Below are 17016 nucleotides of genomic sequence, written 5' to 3'. Positions count from 1 at the left end.
CAGACCTGGGGATCTAAGGCATCACGCACGCACGCACCCCTGTGACAGTGAAATCTGGCAGCCTAACCCTGCTCACGTTAAGGGGTCCCAGCAGCTGTAAAATTCTGTCCCTGCAGCGAGTTCCAAAGCAGGGCGCTGCCCCTCGGTTTCCTGCCAGCGAAAGGGAGTTGGTACAAATGGGGTGTGGTCTGGTCTTTGCACCAGTCCAGCACAGAGGACACCAGGTCGAAGGCCCGACTCGGCACAGCTCAGGGACACTGAATTCCACCAAGTTGGCCTCAAAGCACAGGGAGAAGGTTTTCCTCTGGAGCAGTGTTTCCCAAATTTATTTGGCCAAGGAACCCTTTTCAGCTTAAAAGAATTTCAAGGAATCCCTAGGGTTGCCAGGATAACATTTAGCAAGCAAAAAAAAAAAAAAAAGCCACTAAATAGACTGTCTCTTTAAGAGGGGATGGGGGAAGTGCCACGTTCTCGCGGAATCCTTACTTCTGCTTCGTGGACCCCCGGGATTCCGCGCAGCACCAGTTGGAAAACGCTGCTCTGGAGGCTCTCGGATGTGGGCGTTCCCGGGAGTTTGGTGCCTCTGCTGCCGGAACATGGGCAGCATCTCGTCCACGGGGGGCCCCGAAAGCTGGAAAATTGCAGCTTCTCTGCTCACCCCGTCTGCTGGCGTTGGAGGTGAAGGCTGCGCTAGGGGGGAGGAGACCCCAGATGGTCGGAGCAGGCGGCTCGGAGAGTCTGGGTGGGGAAGCCAAGCCCATGGAGAACGTCCAAGGCCATTCTGGGTTGCTGTAGAACAAGGCCTTGGAACCCTGCCTGGGTGGCTCCCCTGGGGAGGACCAAAGAGAGGACTGTCAGGGCCTGGAAAAGGGTGTTGCTGGGAAGGAGGTTCTGCGAGGGGGCCGAGGTCTGTGCCTCACGCCTCCCGGCCTAGTCCCTTCTCGCAGCCCCTATATGCTGGGACGAGAGCGAGCGGCTGGCTCTCCGCTAGGGTTCCCAGAGACAAGCTGGGGGGGAGTTCTGGTTCCGGAGGGGGCCCCTATGTTCATTTGGGCTGTCCTCTCTGAGCTGGCTCTGTCTTGTACCTCTCCTGGCCGACGCCCCTTAAACAGTCTGAGGTGGCTGGCCTGCCGGCTTCCAAGGCTCCTGTGGAAGGAGCCGTCACCGCCGCCTGTGAACGCACCCCGCCCCTGTCTCACGGCGCCGTGCTCTCTTGCAGGTGGGTGAACTCCTTGCAGCCCGCCCGGGTGACGCGCTGGGGCGGAATGATCTCCACGCCGGACGCCGTGCTCCAGGCTGTCATCAAGCGCTCGCTGGTGGAGAGCGGCTGCCCCACCTCCATCATCAACGAGCTGATCGAGAACGCCCACGAACGGAATTGGCCGCAGGGCCTGGCCACCCTGGAGACCCGCCAGATGAACCGGCGCTATTACGAGAACTACGTGGCCAAGCGCATCCCCGGCAAGCAGGCCGTGGTGGTGATGGCCTGCGAGAACCAGCACATGGGGGAGGACATGGTGCTGGAGCCGGGCCTGGTGATGATCTTTGCACACGGCGTGGAGGAGATCTAAAGACTTTTAAAGAGAGAGACATTTTGTGCTTGAAAAAAAAAGAACAAAACCCCTTTGTCTAAGCCGCTGCCCCCTCCCCCTCCCCCGTCGGTCACAGCATTATATCAGGGCATTATTCCTCCAAGCGCGTGGCTCCTCATTGACAAGCGATTCCCGGCCTCGGGGGCCCTCCCGTGGGGCACGGAGCAGCCCCCCAGCAGCGCAGGCAAATGGCGGTTTGCCTTGTGCCAGACTCCGTGGGACTCCTACCTGGCTTTGTATAGCACCGGGCCCCTAGAAAGTGGGGGCTTTTGACGGGCCTGGATACTGCCGTCTCTGTGGCCTCCTGCCGCGACCTGAACCAAAAGGGGCCAGTGGGTCTCGGCGTGGGGCCAACCCGACCATTCACCTTCACTCTGAAGCTTTAAGCCCCTCCCTCGTTTCTTTTCTCGCTCTGCGGGAAAGCCGCAGCTCTCCTGCCGGGCGCTTGCCCGGGGCCTGGGTTTGTGTGGACAGGCCCCACTTCGCAGCCGTGGGAGAGGGGTGGGGACGGGGAAGCTGCTCGTGCCCCTGACGTGTTGGCCGGGAGCTACGCTGCAGACACGAGCAATGCCACATAGCCGCTCCCCTCCCCGCACGGTCCTGTCGCCATCGAAACGCCACGGCCTTTTGAAGCCAAACAGCCGAGCTTCCGGAACTTGGACGTGTGGCCTTACGCGGCACCGGGGAGAAATCCGGCTTCAGGCGGGGCAGCCTCCCGCAGGGAACTGATCCTCCAGGGCCGCTAAGTGGAATTAAACTCTTCTTGGACAGCTCTTCCACCTCCTCCTTTCTCCCCTCCCGCTCCGAGCCTCCCGAATGCGCCTGTGGCTCGGCTCCCCGGAGGAGGAGACGGGCTGCTGTCCCATGGACAGCCTTCCTACCTGCCAGGGACGGCTGCCACGGCTTCTTACCCAGAACGTAGGCTAAGCCGTTCTGTCTGTCTGTCTGTCTGTGCTGGACAGTCCACAAAGAGCTTTATGTATTTTTTTTTCCAGACACTTGCTGGTGATTGCGGTTCAGTTTCGGGGGGTTTTGTACTTTATTTTGGCCTTGTTTGTTTGTATTTTTTCCTTTATTTTATTTTTTAAAATACAGAGGACGGAATCCCGCCAGGTTCGATTAAGTTTACTTGTCGGGAATTTAATTTATTTGCATTTGTGAGGGGGTTTGTGTTTTTGGTTTTGTTCCTTTCTTTCAGTGTTGGTCATGCCTGGGAACTTTATTTCCTCTTTCGCTCAACTTTATTTCCTCTTTGTGCCCATGGTGGCTGCGTGTGGTCCAGGGAGAGATTTGTCAATAAATAAGTGTGTGCTGATTGCAGACGTTAACAATGCCATCCCTTGGGTGACTTCTTGCATCTCTCTGGGCTCTGAACAGCCTGAGCCCTCCCCATCTGCTGCCCGGAAGCTGGAAATAAGGGGACATAGGTTGACAGGCTAAGAGTGTGAATTACCAGGTAACTGCTGGCCGAGCAAGCGGCTCTCCTGGGTTCCCGTTCGCAGGCAGCCAGCGGCGGAGCTGTGTCCGCCAACGGAAAAGATTCTCATTGAGATCGGACCCTCTGCCCCAGCCAAGTGCGGTGGCACTGTCCCGGCTGGCAGGGCAGATCTCGGAGACCGTCGTCAGGGGCAGCAGATGCCCAATGGGTGTCCACCATCTCGGCTGCTGAAATGGGAGGCGGCCCACATGTTGTTCTCATAGAGAACTACATTTCCCATGATGCCTTATGCTAATTGGCCTTGCTCTGCTCAGTTGTATGACAACAGAGAGTTTCTCCCAGGAGCAGAATCGGAGGCTTCAGGGCCAGACTGCAGAAAGCGGCTGTGGGCCGTGGAGGGAGCGAGATGCCTGACTTGGATTGGAGATCCGAACAGAGGGGGGGTTTGCCCGGCCCAGCTGCCGGTCACAAAGTTCTGTCTCCTTTTATTCTGATCCTGGAGCTGCAACACACCCGGGCCAGGGAGAGGACACGTGCTAATCGCTCTCGAAGCCCAGCGGTGGGTTTTGTGACACTGTTTCCAATTTCCCTGCGCTGTCGGGCAGGCCTTTGCGTTGTGCTTTAGAGACTCTGTAAGCTGCTGCAGGAACTCAGTTTGGTATTCGTCTTTCCCACCCAGCTGGGTGGCGTTTTTAGGGTCACCCTCTCGCTGCATTTTTCCCTCTTTCAACTGGCAAATTTCCACGTGTTTATTTTTTTTAATGCAACATTTTTCTTGGGGAAATCCAGCTAGTTCTCTGGTTCAGGGCGACTTGGCTTCCCCCGCAGCCGTTGTAGGAGAGCTCTCTGGGTAACTTCCTAGTTTTCCGTGTGTCTCGGATCCTGCGTTACAAGTACCTGGCATCTTCAGAAGTCAGATCAGTTTGAGGTCTGGAGCGGGTTGTATTTGAATTCATGTCTCGATGACGTGTGGAAGGGGAATTTCTGGGTGGGAGCTTTGTCCAACCCAGACCCTTATGCTCAGGAATTAGAAAAAGCTGCTAAATCCAACCTGATAACTGCATCTGTCTCTCTGGACACTTTAAAAAACTGATTTCCGCCCCCGTCCCTCCAGCCCACTTCCAGAGATGGCTTCTGTTCTCCTTTCCGCTGGAGGAGCTGGGTGCTCAGAAATCAGACAAGACTTGCAACGGGGTCTTTGCTGGTCCGTAAAAGTTGCTGGTAGTGTCTTGTGTGTGCTGTTTAATTGTGTTGACTGCACTAATAAACTGCCTTTTCTTGACGCTCTTCAATCCTTCGTTGCGATCTCCGGGCGCTCACTCTCGTGTGCCAACTGCCAAGCCTGCTTTCTGCTTTTCCATGACCTCTCCTTGCCAGCTGCCTGCAGTCCCCACCGTGCTAAATCCTCTCTTGGCTTCACCCCTGGCAGTGGCCCAGACGGATGAGCCCCTGGCGAATAGCAAGTTCTCTTGTTCAGGCTGCCTGCCGAGTAGCAGGTAAGTGCTGCACATGGGGGCTGGCGCTCTCCCGGCGTGAACTGCCAGGACGGGCCATAACTGAGCTGCACAAAGGAACCGCAGAAAAGACCCAGGGGGGTGAGCTACACAGGCTGGCTGCCCGGGCACGAAGTCTGTGCCGGAAACGCTGGTGGTCAGGTAGGTGAGGCTGGCTCGGGGCTGGGCTGTGTTCCAGCCGAGGCCGTCCTGAGCGCTTGGGGTCACGGACAAGCCCTGCGTTTTGCTGGCGTTTTTGCAGGAACTGTGCACAGAGGTTAGCCAGGCTGTGCACTGCCAAGAGAAATTCTGCAGGTGCAGGTAGGGGCTGTAATTCCGGCCTGGCTGCTGCAGGGCCAAGCCTCTGGCGGGTGGGGAGGTGTCTCCATCGCATGAGCCTCTAGGACAGGAGGCTAGCACTGTACGAAAGGGGCTGAGACAAGCTTTCCGATTGGCTGCTTCCGGACAGCTGGAGCCCTTGTGGGAGGGGAGAGGGAACATCAGATGTATGGGGTCCCTGGCCCTGCCAGACCCGAGCTCGTGTTCATCACACAACTGGCTGCATCTCTCTAATCTTCGTCCGCTTCCTCCCTGTGGTAGCCTCTGCTCTCCTGCCCATTTAGGGCTCTGTGCCCGGGCCTGCTTGGCAACAGCGAGGCTTGAGATGACTCGGCCAGGCCCGGCTCCTCTTAGCTCTGGCTCGACGCATTAGCAGCCAGATTTTATTTTTAGTCCGCAAAGGGCTGTACAGCCCTTCCCCTCTCAGTTTTTCCTAGAGTTTCCTCCTCCCCAGCAGAGCAGGAAGGGTTACATGTGAGGGGGAAGGTCTCAGTTTTTCTCCAGAACTTGGCGTCTGCTACTGGAAGTGCTGCCAATTGCTGCTGGGATTTGCCAAGAGCCTGAAACCGTTGCAGTTACCCCGGTCTACCCAACACTCCGGAAATGCTGCTTCAAGAGCAGAGCCTCACTTCACCATCCGACCCCTTGATTTGCTCTGGGCGATTTCTTTCCCCAGCCAGAGGCCCACAGGCCTGCAACAGCCCTGAGTCTAATGAACTCTGCCCTGGGGGCCGTGTGCGCTGCAGCTGCTGGGTAGGATGGGGGGAGAACAGGCGCTGTGCTCTTCCTGCTCTGCTCCTGGCTTTATTCCTGTGCCAAGCGGAGTGGTTCTGGTACCCGCTGCTTCCTGAGGCTGCCCGTTGGGCCTTAGCTCCCCTTCCCTGCAACTGCTGGGGTGGAGCCTGGCCGCCGCTTAAGCAGCACCCAGCAACACCACAGGCTGGGGGCAGGGAGCCTTTGTTCAGCGCTCGGGCAGCTGAGTTCTGGCTCATTCGCAATGCCTGTAAGGCGGCATCGGGCGCGGAAGGGCAGGTTCAGTGTCACGGGGTGGAATCGTCGGGTTCTTGGAACCACAGCGGGGCCCGCCAGCCACCGGGAGTGGTGAAGGCCTGGTCTCCGCTTACTCACGTTTTCCCAGACTGAGCCAAGGGGCCCTTCTCTGAGCAGTCGGCCCTGCAGGAAAGCAACAAAACTCCCACCGTGTACGGGCTGCAAGGCTCACAATCCCACACGTTTCATGCCTCTAGGCCATGGGACCAGCAGCTGGTTCCATCTTTCCCCTCCTTGGGTGCAGCAGACGGGCGGGGGCAGGCGAGAACCTAGTGCCTGTAGGTCCCAAAGGCACCGGTCTACTGAGCCTGGGCGGACAGGTTTCCATTGTTTTGATGCCTGATACTGATGATTTAAGCCAGGGGTGGGGAAGCTCTTTTGGGTGGGGAGGCTGCTGACCCCCAGAAAAATAAGTTGTGGGCTGCACCAGAGCCCAGTGAGGTCCAAGCTAGTAGATTTTGTAGGCCCTGGGGTGGGGCAAAACCCAAGGGGTTTAGTGTGTGGGAGGGCTGCCGGGAAGCAGGCTTGGGATGTGGGGTCTGGATGGTAGGAAGAGCGCAGGAGCCAGCTGGGAGGGGAGCCCCACGGTGGGGGCCAGATCCAAGCAAGCCAGGGGCCGCATCCGCCCCCTGGGCCTTAGGTTCCCTACCCCTGATTTAAACTGATTTTTTTTAAGAGTTTTTTAAATTTTCAGTTGCACAAAATTCTGGGTCTTATGGGTTTGGGTTTTTTATTGGATTGAAATTGGCCTGGGCCAGGGAGAGGCCAGGACTGCATGACAGCTGCTGGCGGCGCACTTCCAACTGTGAAAGCTTTCAAACCGTTTTGTCAGTATCCTGCCTTCCCTCACCCCAGCCGGCCGGCGCTCCTGGAATCACCTGGCTTCCTTCTCCCTGCCCTGCTGTGTGAGCAGGTTGGGCGGGCGGCTGGGCCCCTGGCATTGACACACAGAAACAGTCTCTCTGTCTCTTTACACTAACAGGCTTCGGCGGGTCCCCAGGGCGCTCCTTGAAGAGCGCTGGCGTTTCATGGTTACAAGGGTGACCGGTGCCACCGTGACTCCCTCGTCTTCCTCCTCCCCCCACAACTGCCGCCCCTTCGGGCTCTGCTGTGCTGATAATCGGCCTGGCAGTGGGGGCAGCGCGTACTTGTTCCTTCCCCCGCCTGGCGGCAGCAGGAGGAAAGCAAAGCTGCCCTGCAACCCTGGGCGCCCAGCTACTGCTTTCTGGGCCTGTTTCCCTCCCAGCCGTGGCTCCGGGTGATGCAGATGTGCGGGGGCAGCTTCGGGGCTATCCTGTGCCTTGCATGGCTGGGAGGTATTTTGCCACCGTCGATTGGTGTGCCAAGGGCTTGTTTCCCTCATCCCTGTCACCCGTAGTCGCCGGCTGGCCGGTCTCCCAGCTGGGGGGCAGTGAGAGCGAATTCACCTCTTCTCTCGTCGCGGTGCAAGGCCTGGCTTTGTTAGGGGGCGCAGTGACAAGCGGGGGAGGGGGCACTGCTTAATTTGTGCCGGGACTGAGCCTGCCACCTCTAGGCCTGGCATGTTGGAGCTCCAGCTTCTCTGGGCCGTGCTGCATCAGCCTGAGAGCGAGGGCTGGGCCTGTTGGGGGGAACTTTCCTTGCTTCTTTGCGCCCCCCCCCCCCCCCAGCAACGGTCAGCAAAGGGTTCAGTGCCTGCTCCCCTTCCCTGTCCACAGTGGCTCCCTTTCCACTCTCCTGTGTTCCAGAGTCTTCCTACCCCCAACCAGGTTGGCCCCGGGCTTCCTGGGGGCTTGCCCCCCAACCGTGTTGTGGTCCCCTAGGGCAGGGGCAGAAGTAGCCCTGCTCCTGGGGCTCTGTCCACCCTGGGCACAGATCATGGCCGACAGCTCAAAGCAACTACAGTTTATTAAACAGCCACCCCTTCAAGGAAAAATGGGGGAGGGTAAAGGAAAAGGTGTCCCCCTCCCCCCGCTCTGTGGCAGGGGACATCGCACACAGCCCCTCTGGGATGTCACAGGCTGTTCTGCGTAGGACCCAGGGTCCCCTTATTGGTCCCAGCTGCTTCCCACACCCAGCCCCAGCCTGCTCCAGCCCTAATGCCGCTCTCTGTTGCGCTGCCTGGCTGTTCCCGTGGCTGCGCTCTGCGCTCTGTCTCTGGCTGCCTGGCTCGGCCCCGCTCCATCTAGCCAATTCCAGTTCCCCCGGGGCTGGGACCCGACCCACCTCCTGAGCCCCTGTTAACCTGCCTGCCCTGACAATCAGGCTGCCCTGCTGTGTTGGCCTCTCCCCATTGCTCCTGGGGACTGTCAGTTTCGGGGTCCTGATTTCTCATCGACTCCTCCCCTTCTTTTTGGGTCGGGGACACCAAACCTCTTCCCTGCTGAGGGTTAATGAGGGGCCAACAGCCAGCCCCTTAGTGATTGCAAATTAAGCACTGGAGTGGAGGGGGGGCTGATCCCTTCTTGGTGCTTGTAGGTGCCACTGTGGTACCCACGGGCCAGTCAGGTCACCCAGCCCCAGACAGCTGCCTTGCTGCCACCCTCCTCACCTCTGCCAGCCCTTGGCAAGGAGCCGGGCCTCTTTGCCCAAGCAGGGCTCCTCGGCGGCTCAGAGCAGTGAGGCCAGCCTGGCCCGGCTGCTGAGTGGGTCTGAGGCAGCGGCTGCCTGGGCACCAGACTCAGCCTAGAAGCAGCACCAGAGAGTTTGGACGCTGCTTCGTTTTCCCAGGTTTGAATTTGTGCCAAGAGTCCCGGAGCTGCTGGAAACGGCCCAGGGTGACAGGTGAGGGGGTCCAGCCCGGGAGGGGTAGCCCCCACGGTGGAACCTCCTTGGGAGAAGTCCTGACGCTGGTGCTGGGAGCCAAGGGGCGGGGTGGGTGCCTGACTCCCCCGGTTGCCGGGGGCTCTTAGAACAGGCCCGGCCCTGTGCTCAGGCGGGGAGGGCTTCACCCCAAGAGGGAGGGAGGTTCTCTCCTGTCAACTGCCAGCCCTGCCCCGGAGTTTGGCCCGGGCCTTGCTTTCCATCAGCGCCTCGTCTGGGGGAGCCACTTAGAGAAAAAATACATGGGGGGGGGGGGTGTTGGTGGTGATGCCAGTCTCCTTAGACTTCAGTGCCCTGGCTGGGGGCTGCCACTGCCCCCTGCTGGGGGAATAAACCATCCCGTCTTCTTCTGAAAGGCTGGGGGCTGCGGGTTTGGGTGCCAGAAGTTGGGGGGGGGCCTGTTCTGCCCGGCTACGAGGGGCACAGTGTGATGAGCCGCAGCAGGGCCCTGCAGCCCCTGGCTCCGCTGTGTTGCTAGGGCATCCCGGGGAGCGGCATAGAGATTCAAACCCCTTTGGCAGGTGCGATCCCGCCCCCCCACCTGCCATGTGTGGACAGAGCACCTGCCCCCTTCCCAGCATCCCACACCCCAGCTCAGTGCGACTGGACTCTGGCCCTCAGGGCTGCCAAGAGACCCCTCTGCTGCCAGCACGACGCTGCCAGGGCTGGCGGGGCAGCCCGTTTGTGGGGCCAGTGATGGTCATAGAATCCTAGAGCTGGAAGAGACCTCGGGAGGTCTAGTCCAGCCCCCTGCCCAATCGCATCTAAATCAACTCAGCCAGAGCTTTGTCAAGCCAAGACTTAAACACCTCTAGGGATGGAGACTCCGCCCCTCCCTAGGGAACCCAGCCCAGGGCTTCCCCACCCGCCTAGGGAAATCGTTTTTCCTAATATCATAAGAACATAAGAACGGCCGTACTGGGTCAGACCAAAGGTCCTTCTAGCCCAGTATCCTGTCTGCCGACAGCGGCCAGCACCAGGTGCCCTAGAGAGGGTGGGCCGAAGACAATGATCAAGCCATTTGTCTCCTGCCATCTCTCTCCAGCCTCTGACAGAGGCCAAGGACACCATTTTATCCCCTGGCTAATAGCCTTTTATGGACCTAACCTCCATGAAATTATCTAGCTTCTCTTTAAACTCTATTATAGTTCTAGCCTTCACAGCCTCCTCTGGCAAGGAGTTCCACAGGTTGACTACACGCTGTGTGAAGAAGTACTTTCTTTTATTCGTTTTAAACCTGCTACCCATTAATTTCATTTGGCGTCCTCTAGTTCTTCTATTTAGGGAACTAATAAATAACTTTTCTTTATCGGCCCTCTCCACACCACTCATGATTTTATATCCCTCTATCATATCCCCCCTCAGTCTCCTCTTTTCTAAACTGAAAAGTCCCAGTCGCTTTAACCTCTCCTCATATGGGACCCGTTCCAAACCCCTAATCATTTTAGTTGCCCTTTTCTGAACCCTTTCCAAGGCCAAAATATCTTTTTTGAGGTGAGGAGACCACATCTGTACACAGTATTCAAGATGTGGGCGTACCATAGTTTTATACAGGGGCAGTAAGATATTCTGGGTCTTATTTTCTATCCCTTTCCTAATAATTCCTAGCATCCTATTTGCCTTTTTGACCACTATTGCACACTGCATGGAAGTTTTCAGAGAACTACCCACGATAACTCCAAGATCCCTTTCCTGATTTGTCGTAGCCAAATTAGCCCCCATCATACTGTACATATAGTTGGGGTTATTTTTCCCAATGTGCATTACTTTACACTTATCCACATTAAATTTCATTTGCCATTTTGCTGCCCAATCCCTGAGTTTTGTGAGATCTTCTTGGAGTCCCTCACAGTCTGCTTCTGTCTTGACTATCCTAAACAGTTTGGTATCGTCCGCAAACTTTACTACCTCACTGCTTACCCCTTTCTCCAGATCATTTATGAATAAATTGAAAAGGATTGGTCCCAGGACTGACCCTTGGAGGACACCCCTCTCCAATCTGAAAATTTACCATTTATTCCTACCCTTTGTTTCCTGTCTTTTAACCAGTTCGCAATCCAAGAAAGGACCTTCCCTCTTATCCCATGGCCATGTAATTTACACAAGAGTCTTTGGTGAGGGACCTTGTCAAAGGCTTTCTGAAAATCCAAGTATACTATATCTACCAGATCCCCCTTATCCGTATGCTTGTTAACCCCTTCAAAGAACTCTAATAGATTAGTAAGACAGGATTTCCCTTTACAGAAACCATGTTGACTTTTGTCCAACAAATTATGTTCTTCTACATGCTTCACAATTTTATTCTTTACTATTGTTTCGACTAATTTGCCCGGTACTGAAGTTAGACTTACTGGTCTGTAATTGCCAGGATTGCCTCTAGAGCCCTTTTTAAATATTGGTGTCACGTTGGCTACCTTCCAGTCATTAGGTACGGAAGCCGATTTAAAGGATAGGTTACAAACCACAGATAATAGCTCAGCAATTTCCCATTTGAGTTCTTTTAGAACCCTTGGATGAATGCCATCCGGTCCCGGAGATCTGTTAACATTAAGTTTTTCTATTTGTTCCAAAACCTCCTCTAATGACACTTCAATCCGGGACAGTTCCTCAGATTCATCACCCACAAAGGACGGTGCAGATTCGGGAATCTCCCCAACGTCCTCAGCCATTAAGACTGAAGCAAAGAAATCATTTAGTTTCTCTGCAATGGCTTTATCGTCCTTGATTGCTCCTTTTATAGCTCGATCATCTAGGGGACCCACAGGTTTTTTAGCAGGCTTCCTGCTTCTAATGTACTTAAAAACCATTTTGTTATTTCTTTTTGAGTTTTTGGCTAGCTGTTCCTCAAAATCTTTTTTTGCTTTTCTTATTACATTTTTACACTTGATTTGACAGTGTTTATGTTCCTTTCTATTTATCTCACTAGGATTGGACTTCCACTTCTTAAAAGATACCTTTTTGTCCCTCACTGCTTCTTTTACATGGCAGTTAAGCCACGGTGACACTGTTTTAGGTCTCTTCTTATGTTTTTAAATTTGGGGTATACATTTAAGTTGGGCCTCTATTATGGTGTCTTTAAAAAGTTTCCATGCAGCTTTCAGGGATTTGGCTCTAGTCACTATGCCTTTTAATTTCTGTTTAACTAACCTCCTCATTTTTGTGTAATTCCCCTTTTTGAAATTAAATGCCAGGGTGCTGGACTGCTGAGGTGTTCTTCCCACCACAGGAATGTTGAATGTTATTATATTATGGTCACTATTCCCAAGTGGTCCTGTAACGGTTATTTCCTGGACCTGATCCTGCACTCCACTCAGGACTAAGTCGAGAATTGCCTCTCCCCTTGTGGGTTCCTGCACCAGCTGCTCCAAGAAGCAGTCATTTAAGCCATTGAGAAATTTTATCTCCGCTTCTCTTCCTGAGGTGACATGTATCCAGTCAATATGGGGGTAATTAAAATCCCCCATTATTATAGAGTTCTCTATTTTGGTAGCCTCTCTAATCTCCCTCAGCATTTCAATGTCAGTATCGCTGTCCTGGTCAGGTGGTCGGTAATATATCCCTACTGCTAATTTCTTATTATTGGAGCATGGAATTACTATCCATAGCGATTCTATGGAACATGTTGATTCATTTAATATTTTTATTTCATTTGATTCTACATTATCTTTCACATACAGTGCCACTCCACCACCCACCCGGCCTGCTCTATCCTTTCGATATATTTTATATCCCGGTATGATTGTGTCCCACAGATTTTCCTCATTCCACCAGGTTTCAGTGTTGCCTATTATGTCAATCTCCTCATTTAATACGAGGTACTCCAGTTCACCCATCTTATTAGTCAGACTCCTAGCATTTGTGTAGAAGCACTTTAAAAATTTGCCACTGCTTATTTGTCTGCCCTTCCCTGATGCATTGGATTCCTTAGAATGCGGTTGTTTGTCTGCTCTGGCCCATGGTTTGTCCTCTCCCCTCCTCTCTTTCTGACTACAGCTTAGAGAATCTCTATCAATGGATTCTCCTCTAAGAGAAGTCTCCCTCCGATTTACGTGCATCTCCGCACCAATCGGCTTTTCCCCATCTCTTAGTTTAAAAACTGCTCTACGGCCTTTTAATGTTTAGTGCCATCTGTCTGGTTCCACCCTGGTTTAGGTGGAGCCCATCCTTCCTGTATAGGCTCCCCCTCTCCCAGAAGTGTCCCCAGTTCCTAATAAATCTAAACCCTTCTTCCCTACACCATCGTCTCATCCACGCATTGAGACTCTGAAGCTCCGCCTGCCTACCTGGCCCTGCGCATGGAACTGGAAGCATTTCTGAGAATGCCACCATAGAGGTCCTGGATTTCAGTCTCTTTCCTAGCAGCCTAAATTTAGCCTCCAGGACATCTCTCCTACCCGTCCCTATGTCATTGGTACCAACATGTACCACGACCACCGGCTCCTCCCCAGCACTACACATAAGTCTATCTAGATGCCTCGAGAGATCCGCAACCTTCGCACTAGGCAGGCAAGTGACCATACGGTTCTCCCGGTCATCACAAACCCAACTATCTCTGTTTCTAACAATCGAATCACCCACTACTAACACCTGCCTAGGTCTAATATCCAACCTAGACCTCTCCTACTGTAACTTGAGAACATTGCTCCTTGCTCTGCCATCCGTCACTACTTTGAACAGCCTTTCTCCAGCCTTTTTGGAACCTCCCTTCAGGAAGTTGAAGGCTGCTCTTAAATCCCAAGCTCTAGGAATGCCAAGCTCTAGGGTTAAATTACACCAGCGGCTGCAGGTTGCTATCAAATCCCCCCTCACTCTTCTCACTCTTCTCTTCTGCAGACTAAACAAACCCAAATCCCTCAGCCTCTCCTCATAGGTCATGCGCTCCAGCTCCCTAATTATTTTGGTCGCCCTCCGCTGGACCCTCTCCAGTGCATCCACATCTTTTCTATAGTGGGGGGCCCAGAACTGGACACAATACTCCAGATGTGGCCTCGCCAGAGCTGAATAAAGGGGAATAATCACTTCTCTAGATCAGCTGGCAATGCTCATCTAATGCACCTAATATGCCATTCGCCTTCTTGGCACAAGGGCACACTGCTGACTCATATCCAGCTTCTCATCCACTGTAATCTCCAGGCCCTTTTCTGCAGAACTGCTACTTAGCAATTCGGTTCTCAGCCTGTAACAACGCTTGGGATTCTTCTGTCCCAAGTGCAGGACTCTGCACTTGTCCTTGTTGAACCTCATCAGATTTCTTTTGGCCCAATCCTCTAATCTGTCCAGGTCACTCTGGACCCTCTCCCTGCCCTCCAGCGTATTTATCTATCTCCCTCGCTTAGTGTCATCTGCAAACTTGCTGAGGGTGCAATCCATCCCCTCCTCCAGGTCATTAATGGAGATGTTGAACAAAACTGGTCCAAGAACAGATCCTTGGGGTACTTTGCTAGCAACCGACCGCCAACCTGACCCCGAGTCGTTTATCACCACCCATTGGGCCAGACAGTCTAGCCAGCTTTCTATCCATCTTACAGTCCTTTTATTCAATCCATTCTCCCTTAACTTGCTGGCAAGAATATTGTGGGAGACCATATCAGGAGCTTTGCTAAAGTCAAGGTATATCACATCCACTGACTTTACCATGTCCACAGAGCCAGTTACCTCATCATAGAGGCTAATCAGATTGGTCAGGTACGACTTGCCCTTCGTGAATCCATGCTGACTATTCCTGATCACTTTCCCCTCTTCCAAGTGCTTCAAAATGGATTCCTTGAGGATCCCCTCCATAATTTTTCTGGGGACCAAGGTGAGGCTGACTGGTCTGTAGTTCCCTGGATTGTCCTTCCCTTTTTTAAAGATGGGCACTACATTTGCCTTTTTCCAGTCATCCGGGATCTCTCCCGATCTCCACGAGTTTTCAAAGCTAATGGCCAAAGGCTCTGCAATTACATTTGCCAACTCCCTCAGTACCCTCGGGTGCATTAAATCCGGGCCCATGGATGTGTGCACGTTTAGCTTTTCTAAATCGTTCCTAACTTGTTCCTTCCCCACCAAGGGCTGCCCACCTCCTTTCCATACTGCGTTGCCTAGTGCATTTGTCTGGGAGCTGACCTTGGGTCCCTGGGCACCTGTGAATGACACGGCACCACTTGCCCTGCCCCACGCCAGGCCCGAGAACTCAGCTGGCTCCCAATCAGCAATTCCATCTCAGCAGCCTGGGATGGGGTTTAAACACCCCACAGCTGCCCAGGCTAGGCCTCCAGGGCATCTTGTCCTGCAGAAAGCAGCTGGGAAAAGCTCCCCCTTCTATTTCGGCCTTTCTCAGAGGGCTTGGGATCTCACCCGCACTCAGGGCCCATTGTGCCAGGCGCCCTGCATGTGCTACTGGGCCTGATAAGCTCACCCTGCCGCTGGCAGGACATTACCGACGGGTAAGCGGATTCATGGAGCTGTGAAGGGCCAGACTGTCCCGTGAGCCCAGGTCCTGGGGGCCAGGCTGAAAAGCTGCCCCCAGCTACAGGCCCGAGAATGTGGGAAACTGGCTATAAAGCAGCCAGCTGCTGAGAGTCTTTGGCCAAGCTTGGACAAGGGAGCTCCTGCGACAAAAGAGCCCCCCTGCTCCTGGGGCAGGCACAATATCTGGCCTGTAGACAAAAGGCCCGTGGCACGCAGGGTCTCCTGGGGCGGGGGAGCTTTGCCTATGCCATGCTGCAGGATTTCAGGCAAGCTGAGTTAGGGGTTCAGCGGAGACAAGCGTTACCCCCCCCCATCTGCCCCAGGGGGATTTTTGGCACCTTCCTCTGGAAGTGAAACGTGATCCTGGTCGTGGGGGGCTGTGGGGAATGGAACTACACCTGGGTTTAAAACGAAGCTTGGATTTGAGGGCTACGTCGGCCACTGTGACAGGAAGGCTAAACCTGTGCCAGGCATTACTGCTGCACCGATAGGTCCAGTCATGGGCCTGGACCCTACAGTGCTAGGTACTGTACAAACAAAGGGGAACGATCTAAGCCTAAGACATGAGCCCTTAGCTGGACACAGGCAGCCTATCGGGGCAGCAGGAGAACCCTTGGGCCCACAGTGCTCAGCAAAGACCCGGCCCAGCAGGTTTCCTAGCACAGGTGGGTTTTAAAGTGGGACTAGAAGGTGGCAGCTTTGCAGGTATTCGGGGAGCTCCCCCCTGCCCGGCCAGTTCAGGCCCCACACCCGCTCCCCCAAGCTCTCAGAGGCTGGCCGGGCGTCTGAGCTAGACGCCAGGGCAAGGCCGCGGGAGATCGGGGTTCACATTCCTGACCCTGCTGCAGGGTGGCTGCATGCTCTGCTCTCTGCCTGGGAGGCCAGAATGGGGCTTGCCCGAAGCAATGGGAACAAAGGGCCAACCCTTGATCCTGTTGCAAGAGGGGTGGGGGTCTTGCTAGGACCTGGCCTCTATGCTCTGCCTCATCCCAAAGCGCCCTGGGGTGGTCCCCGGCAAAGAGGGGCTTGCTTCCCTGGAGAGCCCCATACTCTGCCAGTCTCCCCTGCCCCCTGCTGCTTTTCTACCAACTGACCTGCAAAGCAAATCCACCTTTCTAGCCAACTCCCTGGCAAGTCAGGTATCCCCCAGCTGCTACACCCAGAGCAAATCAAGTTGTGCTAGCAAGTTCTGCTAACGCCCCTCCCCCATTCCTCCAGCCAGCTGTGTCCCCTGCCCCACAGATAGTACTGCTGTGCCCCCCACGAGTTTTGCAATAGCAGATCACATACCCCACACACACATACAGATGAATCCCTGCCCTCCTCTGGCATCCCCCCATCCAGCTGTGTCCTTCCTACCAGCTCTGCAGCCCCCCCTCCCACAACCCACATGTGCCCCCTACTAGCTCTGCATCCCATACCCAGCCCAGATGTACCCCAAATGCCTTTGCACCCCCCCACGCAGCCTAAATACACCCCAGCTAGCTCTGCACCCTTCACCCAGCTTAGATGCACCCCAGGCAGCTCTGCACCCCCCAGCCAGCTCTGCACCCCCTAAGCAGCCTAGGTGCACCCCAAGCAGCTCTGCATGCCCCCAGCATAGCCCTCTGTAGCAGAGGGCCACCAGCTCTGGAATCCCCCAGTTCAGGGATTGCCACCTGTATTCTACACCCCCCAGGTCAGATGTGCGCCCCCCTCCCCGCAGCACTGCCCCCTCCTGTCTGCCGGCAAATGCAAACACAACATACTCACCCCCACAGCCCTGCCTGTGCCTAAAGCGCCCGCCCTCTCCCCAAGTGTTTTTTTAAAAGGTGGGTTTAACGCCTGGGCCTTCCCCACAAAAACGAGTCGC

At 54.8% G+C, this 17016-nt stretch overlaps 1 protein-coding gene across 5 annotated transcripts in view; it reads left to right on the top strand.

The window, feature by feature from the left end:
* RNF41 (ring finger protein 41) overlaps positions 1-4312 on the top strand; it is a 40530-nt gene extending 36218 nt beyond the window's left edge. For all 5 annotated transcript variants that reach the window (XM_075901896.2, XM_075901901.2, XM_075901898.2 and 2 more), the window contains one exon: positions 1220-4312. In XM_075901896.2, the coding sequence (XP_075758011.1) occupies positions 1220-1571 (352 nt within the window). In that variant the 3' untranslated portion in view covers positions 1572-4312. The remainder of the gene's footprint in view (positions 1-1219) is intronic.
* Positions 4313-17016: the final 12704 nt, after the last annotated feature.

The sequence above is a fragment of the Pelodiscus sinensis genome, chromosome 31 (assembly GCF_052426305.1).
Source record: "Pelodiscus sinensis isolate ZL-2025 chromosome 31, ASM5242630v1, whole genome shotgun sequence".
In the NCBI taxonomy this organism is placed as follows: Eukaryota; Metazoa; Chordata; order Testudines; family Trionychidae; genus Pelodiscus; species Pelodiscus sinensis.
Note: the sequence above shows the minus strand (reverse complement) of the source record. Positions and strands in the feature narration are given on the sequence as shown.